Raw genomic sequence first — 14,394 nt, 5'->3', positions numbered from 1 at the left:
ATAAACTGAGGTTTTATGGAGGGTTGTGGGAGGGGGGATGGGCTAAATGGGTAAGAGGCAGTAAGGAATCTACTCCTGAAATCACTGTTGTACTATATGCTAATTTGGATATGAGTTTTAAAAAAAAAAAATTAAAATTAAAGCAAAAACAAAAAACAAAAAAAAACCTTTTTTAAGTTCATTCAAAAATATATTTTACACTGAACAAACTGCTAATTCTACTGTGGCAAGATAATTAAAACACTTATCTTCAATACCTGAAATTGTTTCTATGACAAAAACAAAATGCCCATCATTTTAGATCATATTTCAGTATTCACTCTAGTAAATAAATGCCACAATTAAAGTTGTGGTAACAAACTTTGATCCTCATTATTTATAGAATTACTTTTGTTAAGTTGATTTTATGCAAACTTAAAATATGAGACACTCGTCTCACTTTACAGAATTTTCTGGGGACATTTTTAAAAAATCAAAGAAAAATTTAATACATTTTTAATGCAAGCAAATATTTATATATAAGGCAAATTACCTGATCCAACTGCCTACTAAAACTCTTGTAAATATCTTGCTTGTTAACTTCAAATATGGGTTTCCCTTTGTTAAATACAGCATACATGACAGTTCCTAGAGAGTACATATCACTGGCTGTTTCACAGCTCACAGAAAGTATGTATTCAGGAGCCAAATACTCAGGATTTGGAAGACACAATGATGGTAGATTTGGGTCCCATTCTTTACAAGGAAACTTAGGCTATAAGAACACAGAAAAGGGATTACAAAGATTAAATATTTCAAATAAGGCAAACCACTATCAAACAGTAGCAACCTAATTTTAAATTCATACTCAGTCATGCAAGTAAAAACACTACCACCTTCAATCCTGGAATTCCTAAATTCTCAAATCTGGAAAGGACACTAAACAAACTGAGAGATACGAATAAGAACTCTTGCAACTTTCAGATGATTGGACCTCTCTTCCAGAAGACAAATTATCACTATAAGATGCAATATGAATATGGAAAGGTAAAACCTATGTTCTATGATACATAAGCTTCAAGTTTTCTGGACTCAGATTATCATTTGAAGCCTTGTTCTTTCACTAACTAGCTGCATGATTTAGTTAACAAGTTCAAAAGGTTGTTGTAAGGTTAAACAAATGCATGGGAAAAAATGAACCTAACAAAGTGTCTGACCCAAAGTGTATATTCAACCAATACTAATTCTTTCTGCTTCCTTTAAAAGAGTTTACTTCAGGGGCGCCTGGGTGGCTCAGTCGGTTGGGCGACCGACTTCGGCTCAGGTCATGATCTCACAGTCCGTGAGTTCGAGCCCTGCATCGGGCTCTGTGCTGACAGCTCGGAGCCTGAAGCCTGTTTCAGATTCTGTGTCTCCCTTTCTCTCTGACCCTCCCCCGTTCATGCTCTGTCTCTCTATGTCTCAAAAATAAATAAACGTCAAATAAAAAAAAAAATTTAAAAGAGTTTACTTCAATTACAAATCTATCTTAGGTCAAATCAGGATCCCTTTAACAACTACATATATTAAAAACTTGAAATATTACAGTATTTCCTAAGTATAAATAGGCAGATACGATAATCACTAAGTAACAGGTGCTTTGGAACCAGAGAGACTGGGTTCAAATCCTAGCTCTACCACTTAACCACCTGCCTAAACTTAGGCAGATTATTTTATTCTATGAGCCTAACTTAGTCATCTATATTATTCCTGTATCTCACCAACTGTGGTTAAGAAAATACATAAAAAGTGTTTAGTAAAGTGCTTCAATAAACGTTAGCTATTATTATCACTGCTACTGTTGTTATCATGCTCCCTATAGAAGATTCTGTAGTCCAATAAATTAGGAAAACACTACTAGAGATTCACAGTGTTTGTTAGTGTATTTGACATCCTATGGAAAAAAAAGCCTACTTAGCCCAACAGTTCTCAGATTTGTTTAACTCTAGCATCCTTTACTCAAGTAACATTACTGTGGAATTACCAAGCTGAAGAATACTCTTAGGTAAAATGAACACTAGAAATTTCTATAAAGTTAAACATTTAAACATACATTGTACCACATAGCCTATTTCTACACATTTATCAGGCATGCAAATTCTCTAGTACATTCCAGATGCATCACAAATTTCCATAGCTTTAAAAAAATTAGAAGACTAGGGCACCTGGCTGGCTCAGTCTGTGGAGCACGTGACTCTTGATCTCAGGGTTGTGAGTTCGAGCCCCATGTTGGGTGTAGAGATTGCTTACAATAAAATCTTTTTTAAAAAATTAGAAGATTTAAAACCTTCATTACCTCTTGTTCAGAAGGATTGGATGATGATACACAAAAATCAAACCCCATTATTTTCCAGGCTCCACTTTTATTCAAAATTATATTTTCAGGTGTGATATTTCCATGAACCATTTTCACACTGCTATGCAAAAATGACAATCCTTCAGAAACCTGTAACAGGGGGAAAAAGACACTTTTACATTAAATAAAATTCCTTTCAATTACAATAATAAAATGTCTCTTAAAAATCATAATTGCTGCTTCTTCCAATAGAAGATTTTTTTTACATGCAGGTAACCATTAATTTAATCATAAATGCAAAAGAGAAGATATTCTCAGTTGCCACAACGATCAAAGCATTAGTGGGAAAACCCATTTATAAAACCAGAATATAACTTCATTAAAGTTCCTTTCTATATCCACATAAGCAAAAGAAAAGAATTTAAAAGCACTTTGCTATCCAAATTTATCAAGTTCCTATGTTTGAAAAATGAAGGAATCTTTGGTTCCCAAGATACAGATAGTAAGTATCAAGGGACACCTTTGTCAATTTTATTCTAATTCTTAATATTTTTACATACTTACACTTCATATTGAAGTTCAGTTTTTCTGAAAAGTATTGTGCTTAGTTTTCAAATATTAATTGATGCTCACTCATTCTCAGGCTGGATTAGTATCAGGCAATTTTTATATCTGTACCTGAGACTACTATGGAATCTGTTAACCAAAAATGAAGACTGGATTTCTGTTTCCAGGAGTAGATTTTGGCAAACTAAAGCTCCCTGACTTCCAAGACACCATTCCCCCAGGTTTTTCCCCAACTCCACTGGCTGCTGCTTTTCAGTCTGTTTACACTGCTGGTTCCTCCTCAGTACCCCAACCTCCTGGACTCAATGTTTGGACATCTGAAGTTTCCATGTACTCTTTCTCAGTTTTCTCATACCTTTCAATACCATCTATATGTTGACTGTTCCCAAATTCTCTCCAGCCTGGCCCTCTTTTCTAAAGTCCAGACTTGATTATCTGACTGCCTTCTTGATTTCTTTCCCTGGAATGTTTTACAAGCATCTCAATCTTAGAAGAATCTGAAACTGAGCTTCCCCTACAATTCAGTTCTCTCCTCTTGTAGTCTTTTCCCTGTATCAGTTAATGGCCACTTCATTTTTCCATTTTCAAAAACTTTTGAGTTATCCTGCACTACTCTATTTTTCTTACACAGTAAAGCCATCTGCAAAGCACAATACCTTTACTACTAAAATACATTTAGAATCTGATCCTGTCTTACCACCTTCCCTACTCTAGACCATCATCATCTCTGGCCTGTATTACTATAACAGTCACCTACTTCACCTCTTTGTTTCTGTTCTTACTCTTCTACATAGTTTAATTCTCAATAAGTAGCTACCATGCCAAGTCACTTTCCTACTCAAAGACTTCCAAAGACCTTTCCTTTCTCTCTGAGTAAAATTCAAAGTATTTCTCTGGCTCTCAGGGATAACAGGACTTAACCACTCATTAACTCCATGACCTTGTCTCCTACTACTCATCTTCTTATTTACTCCTCTCCACCACTCCAGGTATTTCGCTACCCCTTGAACATGGCATGCATGATTCTGTCTCAGGGACTTTGCACTTGCTGTTCTTTCTGCCCAGACTATTCTTTCCCTACATATCTATATGGTTCGCTTCTTTGCTTTTTTCAGGTCTTTACTCAAATGTCACCTTTCAGTTATAGATTTCCTGACTACCTCCATCCAAAAGTGCAACCTTTCCCTCCACATCCAAACCATCCTCTTCCCTCTTCACCTTTTTTCTCCATGTGCACTTATCATAATCTAATATATTTACTTATTTTATTGTCTCTCTTCCCCATGAGAATGTAAGTTCTGAAAAGCAGGAATTTGTATCTGTTTTTTTCACTGCCATACTTTCAGCATCCAGAACTGTGCCAGACATACAGCTATCCAATAAATATTGCTTAATGATTTAATACAAAAACAAATTCTCTAAAAAAAATCCCTTACAGTTTCAACATGAAGACAAGTCAACAGTAAAGAATGTAAAGAGTACTATTTTAGAAGATACCTGAATTCCTGTCCCCACTTCATTACTTACTAGTCTTGCAACTTTGAGCAAGTCACTGAACCTATGTAGGTCCCAGATGGTAAATTACTTCAAATAATGGCATATTAACCTCTTAATAAGTGTGGGAAATCAAAGATTCCATACCATTCTCAATTCCCATACCCATAGTCAGTCAACTGGGCCTATTCTAATCCTGCATAACATCACTCTATACCTCTAGTACTTCCTATGATTTTTGACCAAGACTTTTTAACTATCATTAATTTTTTTTACCAGCAAGCACTATGCTAAGTACTTACAAATTTACACATTTGACTCTGAAAATAACCCCATAGGGTAAGAATTATTTCCCACACATTTTCCCTACCCCCCAAGTTCTACTCTTCTAGCATGACAGTTCTAAAATGCTTATCAGACCAGGTCATTTACTCTGCTTAAAATCCTTCAGTGTTTGATCTCGCGGTCCGTGAGTTCGAGCCCCGCATCAGGCTCTGGGCTGATGGCTCGGAGCCTGGAGCCTGTTTCCGATTCTGTGTCTCCCTCTCTCTCTGCCCCTCCCCCGTTCATGCTCTGTCTCTCTCTGTCCCAAAAATAAATAAAAAACGTTGAAAAAAAAAAAAATTTTAAAAATCCTTCAGTGTTCCCCATCATCAAAAAGGTCTCTTTCTATCTTTTCAGTTCATTTTTCATCACTCCCTGAGACACGATGTGCTACCTCTAACTGCCTGATATTTACCCTGAGTAACTAGTATAATAAGCAATTAGGGGCTTAATATTTCTCAGATGAATGTTCTCTAGTCCTAACACATTCAAACCCACGAAATTTATATAAGATTTGCATTTTAAAAAATGCTTATTCCTCAAATTTAATTTATAAAATATACAAAGTTTATCAAGTCTAGAAAAGTTTTCCTAACTTTATAAGGAAAAAGAAACCCCTATGCATGCTTATTGTATATTTCAGGCATTAATTTGATAGATACTTTTATATAATTATCTCAGTTAATCTTTGGAACCATTTTATGGTTGGAAAAAAAAAGTTCAGATGCTTATTACAAAGCTACAGTAATCAAAACAGTGTGCATTGGCGTAAAGACAGAAATATAGACCAATGGAACAGAATGGCATATACAGTCAAATGATTTTTGAGAAAGGTACAAAGACCATTCAATGAGGGAAGGATGGAAGTTTCAACAAAGGGTGCTGGGAAAATTGGATATCCATAGTCAAAACAATGAGGTTGTACCCTTACCTTAAACCATATGTAAACATCAACTCAAAATAAATCAAAGGCCTAAACATAGGACTAAAACTATAAAACTCTTAGAAATAAACAGGAGAAAAGTTTCATGACACTGGATTTGGCAATGACTTCTTAAATATGACACCAAATGCAACAAAAGAAAAAATAAATTGGATATATCAAAATAAAAAACTTCTGTGCATCAAAGGACAAAATCAAAAGAGTGAAAAGGCAATCCACAGAATGGGAGAAAATATTTGCAAATCATATATCTGATAAGAGGTTAATATCTGGAATATACAATGAACACCTACAACTCAACAACAAAACAAACAACCTAATTCAAAAATGGGCAAGAGACTTGAATAGACATTTCTCCAAAGACAATATACAAATGGATAATAAGCACATGAAAAGATGCTTAAATTCACTAACCACTAAGAAAATGCAAATCAAAACCACAACAATCTACCATCTCATTACTATGAGGATGGCCACTATCAAAAACTAGAAAACAAATGTTAGTGAGGACATGGAGAAATTAGAACTCTTGTGCACTACTGGTAGAAATATAAAATGGTATAGCCACTATGGAAAACATTATGCCAGTTCCTCAAAAAATTAAAATAGAATTACCATATGATCCAGCAATTCCACTTCTGGGTATATCCCCAAAAGAACTTTGAAAGCAAGATCTTGAAGAGAAACTTCTACACCCATGTTCACAGCAGTATTACTCACAATAGCCAAGATATGGAAGCAACCCAAGTGTCCACAGACAAACGAATGAATAAATATAATTCCGTAAATATATACAATGGATTATTTAACCTAACAAAGGAAGGAAATTCTGATACACACTATGACACAGATAAACCTTGAGAACATTATAGTAAGAGAAATAAACCGGTCAAAAAAGAAATAATAATGCATGATTCCACTTATATGAGGCACCTAAAGTAGTCAAATTCATAGAAAATGAAAGTAGACTGGTTGCCAGGGGCTGAGGAGTGGTGGGGTTGGGGGATGGGGAGTTACAGTTTAATGGATCCAGTTTCAGTTTTCCAAGGTGAAAGAGTTCTGGGGATGGATGATGGTATGTTTGCACAACAATGTGAATGTACTAAATGCCACTGAACTATACACTCGAAAATGGTAGGGCAGTAAATTTTACATTATGTGTATTTTATCACAATTAAAAAATATATACTGTTAAGCAAACAAGATAAGCCAGACACTAGATACTAGAAGAAAATATTTGTAACTCATGTATCTGACAAAAGACTTGTGTCCACAATAAATATATAAAGAAACCTCAAAACTCAATAATAAGAACCCATTCAAAAAATGGGCAAAAGAGCTGAATAGACATTTCACCAAAAAATATTCAGAGGGCAAAGTATATGAAAAGGTGTTCAACATCATTATTCATCAGGGAAATGCAAATTAAAGCCCCAACAAAATACCACTGCATACTGATTAGAATGGCTAAAATTATAAAGACAAACCATACTTCTGGCAAATATGGGGTAAAAATGGAACTCTCATACACTGCAATAGGAATGTAAAATTAAAAGAAATTTAAAAAATTAAAAAAGGAATGTAAAATGGTATTACCACTTTAGAAGAGTTCGAAGTTTCCTAAGAACCAAAATGTATACATACCATTTGATCTAGCCATCCCATTTCTAGGTACTTAACAAAGAGAAATTAAAGCATATGTACAAAAGCTTATATATATTAAAGCATATATACAAAAACTTGTATATGAGTATTCACAGCAGCTATATTTGCAATAACCAAAACCAGAAACAAACCAAATGACCATCAACTGATGAATGGATAAACAAACTATGGTATATCCATACAATGGACTACCACTCAGCAATTAAAAATTATTGATATGCACAACTATATGGATGAATCTCAAAAGAATTAAGTGAAAGAAGCCAGGCAGAAAAAAAAGAGTACATATAAAATGATTCCAGTTAGAAAACTGTAGAAAATACAAACCAATTCATAGTGACAGAAAGCAGGTCAGTGGTTTCCTGGGACAAGAGATATAAAGATAGCAAGAAGTAGGAGGGAAGGATTACAGTGGGTATAAGAATACTTTGGGGGGTCATGAATATGTGCATTATTTTTATTGCAGCGATGGTTTCACAGGTATATATGGCAAATTTATAAAACCATATAGTATTTTAATATGTAAAGTTTATTATATACCAATTAATAACTTAATAAAGCTGTTAAAAAATCATAAAATGATCTCTGTCCCCAAGGAACTAAAATTCTACTGCACAAATTTACTCTATAGAGTTGAAGATATTTCATTTTGGTAAACAGGGAAAGGAAAATTAGAAAAAGTGGACATATAAGAAAAGGCTAACAATATCTCTTGATGCCTATTGAATAATTTCCTTAAAGATGTAATTTTTAATTTTTATTAAATACTTAAGTACTTCAACTTAATAGTTTATGAAATGCATTAACGAGGTTTAGAACTCAAAAAAATAAAAATGGAACCACCCCAACCACCAGTCAGTAAGTGCCCTTCTACAAAGGTTACCAATGTTATGTTTCATAAATTTAAAATATAATTTGGGACACCTGGGTGGCTCAGTCAGTTAAGCATTTGACTTCGGCTCAGGTCAAGATCTCATGGGTGTGTGAGTTCAAGCCCCGCATCAGGCTCTGTGCTAATACCTCAGAGTCTGGAGCCTGCTTCGGATTCGGTGCCTCCCTCTCTCTCTGCCCTCCCCCTACTCCCTCTCTCTCTCTCTCTCTCTCTCTCAAAAATAAATAAAAAATTTTTAAAAAAATAAAGTAAAAAAATAAAATATAATTTAAAACTAACAACAAACTGTAGAAAAACTACAAAATACAGAAATAGTTTTAAATTACTGAAAGGATCCAAAGGTTTACCTGAAGCAGTTTATATTGCTAATAAGTTTGAAACAGCCAAAAAACAATTTTGAAAGAAAAAACTCTTTTCACATGATGAACAAAAATACATACCTGGAGCAAACCATATTTGGTTTCTACATCATAAAGGTTATAATCCTTAATGTCTGGAGATACAGGGGAAGGTAGATTTTCCCAGTTACCTAAAACATTGGCTAAACTGGCAAAAACTGGTTCTGTACAAAATGCCAAGCAATCCCTGTTTTAAAAAAGAAAAAGATTTATTTACCACCATTTTTTCCCACATTATCAAAATCAAATGTACATAAAATATTAGTGGTCAACAAGAAAGTAGACTTAGATTTATTTTCAACATTAATATAATACACAATTTTCAGAATATGCTCAAAGGAACCTGCAAGTTTCCCACAGACCGTCCTGGAGCAAGAGGAGTCAGAAAAGGGCACAGAGAACAGCTCCAAGGGCCTCTATAACTACTTCAATCAGAGCAGCTTTGCTTTTACCTACTTTATATATAATTTTAAAAGGTGTCACAATTTTTAAAATTTTAAATTACTGCTCCTTGATATATAAGAATATTTAGAAATTCAGAAAACGTTAGATATTAACATTCAATAGGCTTTATGGAGTAATTATAAAGAACTCAGGCTTTGAAGATGGACAAATACCCAACTTCAAGTCCTAGCATCCCTATCCCCTGACTACGTGACTTGGACACCTCAGCTCTGAGACTCACTTTGCCCATTCGTAAAATGCTGATAAAAAACCACCTTGAAGGGTTACGCGAGGATCAAAGGAGATACTGAATGTAAAGCACACAGCACAGTGACTAGCATGTAAACTCAATAAGTCTTTACTACTGCTATTATCATTACCAAGTGTTTGAGACTCAAGTGCTAACATTTTATGACTTGGGCTTAGGCTCTGGCAATAGAGAACTACAAGGTAGTGTGGTAACAAAGCTAAACCAAACTTCTGCACCTGGATTGTAAATGCTTAATAGCAAGTATGCCCTTTGCTGTTTCATCTTTCTCCTGTTCCTGTGTACCTTTTCTTTCACCTTAAACTCATTTTTCAAGTAAAAGTGAATGCAGAAGCTCAATATACGTGAGAGATTAACACAAAGCTCCTTAGGGTGAGGGAGAGAGTTACACCTGCTCACTCATTAACAAAGATGCTACCTTGTTCTTTACTCCCTCATCAAGCTCATTAACACAGTGGACACCAGGCTTTCATCTGCTGAACTGTACTGGAGGAAAACTGATCAAATACGCTAAAGTCTTTCCTACAGTTTTCTATAATTCCCAGGATTCATGTATTTGAGTTACTCTTATTTTTTTTTTCCTCTCTGTCTTGACCCCAACATCATCCTTGGTCACATCAACACCCATATGATTATTCCTCCAGCTGAAGCCCCCTTATTTTTTTCATTCATATTCACTTCCATCATCATTTTTACAGTTACATGTGAGAAGGGCTATATCCTCTTCTCAAGAACCACCTCCCCAGCCACAGCTACTTACTAGACATTATCTCCTACCCCTTTACTACTTACACCAAATCTAGCTCACTGGCATCTTTATTCACCAAATTCAAAGTATTGAGTCCTGACCATACATGATTGATTCCTTTCTCCCAACTATCTCAACAATAAACCATCACCCTTTATTACCCTTTACTGAAAAAACCCTTATGAATCCTTTAATAATCATTACAAGTTTCTTCTACTCTCTTCCTTATGTCATAGGCAGAGGAAAGAAATAGAAAACCCCAGTCTTTTTAAATTCAGTACTAAGTCACATAATGTACTTTAACCTTGCTCTTTTTATTTTTCAGCATTCAAGGACATTCCTTTATAGTTCTCTCATTTAGCTTATTCCATGGCCCCCTTTCCCCATTACTCACCTATTATCCACATTCTACTTTAAAAAGCATAAAGTTCATCTAACATGAATGACCTCACTTCCCTAAACTTTACCTCAGTATATTAGTGATTAAACCATCATTCTAAAATTTCCTTTGAGTTCCTCTTATGGGACTTTATTCACATGATGTCTTGTCTACTGGGCTCCTTTGTACCTATTTTCTAGCTTCCAAACTGCCTTCCTGCTACTGAAATTACTGATTATCAATAATAACCTCTCACTAGTCAAATGTAATGAATTTTTCTTAGTCCTTATTTTCTCTTTACTCAGTGGTCCTCAGTGACTAGGTCCCTTCTCCCTCCCTCAGCTCCCATGATGTGCTGTTTTTCTCCTGCTATGTAACAATGATGGCTCATTTCTTTCCCTCACTCTTTTTTTCTCCTCTACATTTTAAGTTCTGTCCTCAGTACTTTGCTCTTTCTATTCATGCTCTTGAAAAATTCTTTTATTTATAGTTTTAATTACTGCCTCTGTTACCCTTAATATACATCACCAACTCTGGGCTTTCACCTGGATTACTTTACTATATAGCACATTTCTTTTGGATAACTCCAGTATTATTTCTACATTAATTCATTAAAAACTGGAAGTTATTTTTTTCCTACCCTAAAGTTGTCCTCTTTCTATCAATTTTACAGTTTTACAACCTAACAATGAAGATGCCTTAAAGTAACCTTTGAATTGTCTCTTAATGACTGCCCATAAATCCCTTCTGTAATATTTAAGTCACTACAAAAGAAGCTACAGAGAGAGCTTCTCCCCTCAAGAGACTTAAAATGTAATGATGAACTATAAGACACATTGATACAAGTTAAAATAACAAATATGGGCAGGATTCTAATAGGTGACATGGTAGAGGCTGATAGAATACACTCTAGAGGAAAACGCACAGTTAGGAAAGCTCAGGACAAGCGTGGCAAACAAAACTTAGTCCACTTTGGGATACAGAGTTCACAATAGTAAATGTTACATAAGAGTCAACAACTACACTTTTCTTCTGGGTTTATTCATGAAAAGAAGAGCAATGAAAATATTATCGTGATAAGAGAAATATGGGCATATATCTGGATAGGTACACCATGGTACAGTGGGGAAAAAATGTGGGCTCAAGAATCAAGGTGTCATAAGTATGTGGCTTAGGTAATGTCTCTGATCCTCAGTTCTTCCATATAATTTTGAGAGTCGGATAAGTTAAACAAATGTAAAGTATCTAGTACAGTTTTCACAGTAAATATTAGGTTTTTTTCTTTTGGGTTGAAAGAAAGTATCTTCTGCTCTTGAGGGGAGAGGGATCAGTGACAGTGGATTACTGAAGATTCCAAAGTAAGAATTACACAGAAATCCAATATATACAAAGAGATAAAAGCAAAAGTGTCCTGGCTGAAGGTGGACTGGAAGCCTGGAACTCTGCCAGCTCTGTTCCTCTACCTGCCTGTTCTTCCCCATCCTTAAAATTCCAGGGTCCACAGAACACAACTGGCAAACCATTTGGTTAAGATCTTCTGAATTTAGAGAGAGGAATACAGTCTGCTAGGTAGGAAGGAAGGAAGAAAGAAATTAGGGGTTATGACTAATGTGGAAAAAGTTTATATAGCTAGGGTATCATTAAAAGCACCATAAGCTTGAAGATCCAGTTAAGACTACACAACATTAATTTCATATTCTTGTCATTCTCAGCAACAATTACCAAGATATCCTTGAAAAAAATAAATGGTAGGGTAACTGAGGGCTACGGACTGATATGCTGAGCATATCAGAAAGTTAAATGTCTAGAAGAGTACCTGAAACATACATAAAAATAGCCTGCAAATAGGGAATAAATGCAAAGAATACAAAAAATTCTAGCAAATTAGCAAGGAGAGCTACTTTCAGGCAGGGACTGTATGCTATCCTTCTGCATCTTCCACTTTGACTACTGCAGTGCTGAGCACAGAGTAAGCAAATACAGATTGATAGCAAATGTGAAGAAAATTCCAAAGAGGTAAATACACATAATATACAAGTAAATTTTAGGGAAATAGTAAATCCATAAGAGCTCAACACTCAGTTTATAAGAATTTGTCACTGACAGCATGCCGTACAGACAGAATTTAAATATAAAATTATTTTTAAGTATTTGTTCAAAACAAGTCTTTTATGGAAGTTTTTATAAAAATTTACCTGGACTCTTCTAAAGGATGCTGGACAGTAAGAAGTCGAGGGTGTCGTAGTCGAGTTAACTGTTGGACTCCTCGTTTTAGAGAATCGATGATTTGATCCTTTTCAAATTTTTGATATTTGTCAATCAGCTTTTTATCAAAGACAAAAACAGCCACTTCCTAATAAAAGAATAGTGTATCTAATTTTAATCAAGAGTATATAGAAGTAATAAAACTTTACCCGAGTGTCACAACAGTCTACAAATAGAAATAACTAAAATCTAATGTCAGAGAAATTATAGCACCACTGTAATACTTTCCTGATATCAAAAAGTTGGTTTCTTCATGATTAATAAATTTAAATATTTTTAAAAGTATTAGACCCAGAACCCTCATCTAAGGAGAACATAGGAAAATCTCCATCTTTGAACTCTGGTACACAAAAGGTGCATGTAATGGGTTATATCCCATGTAGTAATCTCTTATTTAACGAGAATTCAAATAAAAGCTAAAATGTTTAAAAATTCAAAATGCTATTCATAATGATAACCCTGGAGTATACTATAAAATCTTGAATCACTTTTTGAAAGAAAGCTTATATATGTCAGGAAATGCTTGTTTACACAAAAACCCATTTTGTAAGCACCTTTTACATATGAATAACATATTCACTCTCTCCTTCCACCCTATCCCCATCTTATGGGTAGTAACTGGGAATGAATGGGACCAGTACAGGAAGCTGCTCACCCACTATGACTCTTTGAGATCATTTATAGCTTATTATCTACAATATTAAAAACACATATTGTACTTAACTATCTTCTTCCTTTCATTTTCTCTCTTACCCAAGGAAAAATAGTTCCCATCCAGTTACCCAGTCTTAACAAATCACTCAAAAAATAGCTGTATTAATAGTTGATATATTACAATTGTGTAATGCATCAGTGATGCTACATCTCCATCCTAAATGGAAAGAAAAATGATAAAGCTGGAAGCAAAATTAGCAAAGAATCAATGCTAGCTTTCCAAAATTCTTTGCAAGATTTTGAATGACTTTCAGAATGTCTATAGAAATCTCTTTCAAAAACCTCTAATTAAACCTACTACTGCTCAACTATCAATATCTAAGACAGTATCTTTCCATTTTATTGTTCTCTCCTCATTATTTCTGCTACATTAGGATTACTGTTTTTCACAAGTTAGCCTGGCAACCTAATTACCTAACAGAGATTCACTGGAGAATCCCAAACCAATCAATTTCTCAAACACAACTTGTTTTAGGTCGGAGGCTCCTTAAATGTATACAAATAAGTTAAGGGTTTTAGAGGATTAAGTCTCTGAAAAGTGATAACATAAAAGGACTATTTAGTAACTCAACTTGAACATCCCATTCCCAAAGCATTTATGCACTTTTAAGGAATTGTTTCATTCTTCACAATAATCCTACAAGTTATTACCCTCACTTCACAGATAAGGACACTGTGGAAAAGATAAATGTACTATCTAAGGATCTCACAATTGGTAACATCAAGATTTGAATCCAGTCATTTTAACTCTAAGGGCCACATCCTGTCTCCCCAGAAATAATAGAGCCAATAAACACAGAGTACCCCAGTAAAACATAACACATGCCTTCAGGAAAACAATCATTTAAGAGATTTAAATAGCACTCATATATAAATACATAATCTTAGCTCTTTTGATCATTGTAAGACACAGAACTATCAAGAAAGAGCTAAGAGCATTATGTAATATTAATTTGAACTAAAAACAAATGACCTAGAA

At 34.6% G+C, this 14,394-nt stretch overlaps 1 protein-coding gene across 2 annotated transcripts in view; it reads right to left on the bottom strand.

Annotated features, from left to right (window-relative positions):
* The window catches only part of SCYL2 (SCY1 like pseudokinase 2), a 71,683-nt gene that overhangs the window by 33,652 nt on the left and 23,637 nt on the right, over window positions 1-14,394 (bottom strand). For both annotated transcript variants that reach the window (XM_078449564.2, XM_078449561.2), the window contains exons 3-6: window positions 12,632-12,789; window positions 8,640-8,784; window positions 2,315-2,464; window positions 533-754 (exon numbers count right to left, since the gene is read on the bottom strand). In XM_078449564.2, the coding sequence (XP_078305690.1) occupies window positions 533-754; window positions 2,315-2,464; window positions 8,640-8,784; window positions 12,632-12,789 (675 nt within the window). The remainder of the gene's footprint in view (window positions 1-532; window positions 755-2,314; window positions 2,465-8,639; window positions 8,785-12,631; window positions 12,790-14,394) is intronic.

Source organism: Panthera onca, chromosome B4, assembly GCF_046562875.1.
Source record: "Panthera onca isolate mPanOnc1 chromosome B4, mPanOnc1 haplotype 2, whole genome shotgun sequence".
NCBI classification, from domain to species: domain Eukaryota; kingdom Metazoa; phylum Chordata; class Mammalia; order Carnivora; family Felidae; genus Panthera; species Panthera onca.
Note: the sequence above shows the minus strand (reverse complement) of the source record. Positions and strands in the feature narration are given on the sequence as shown.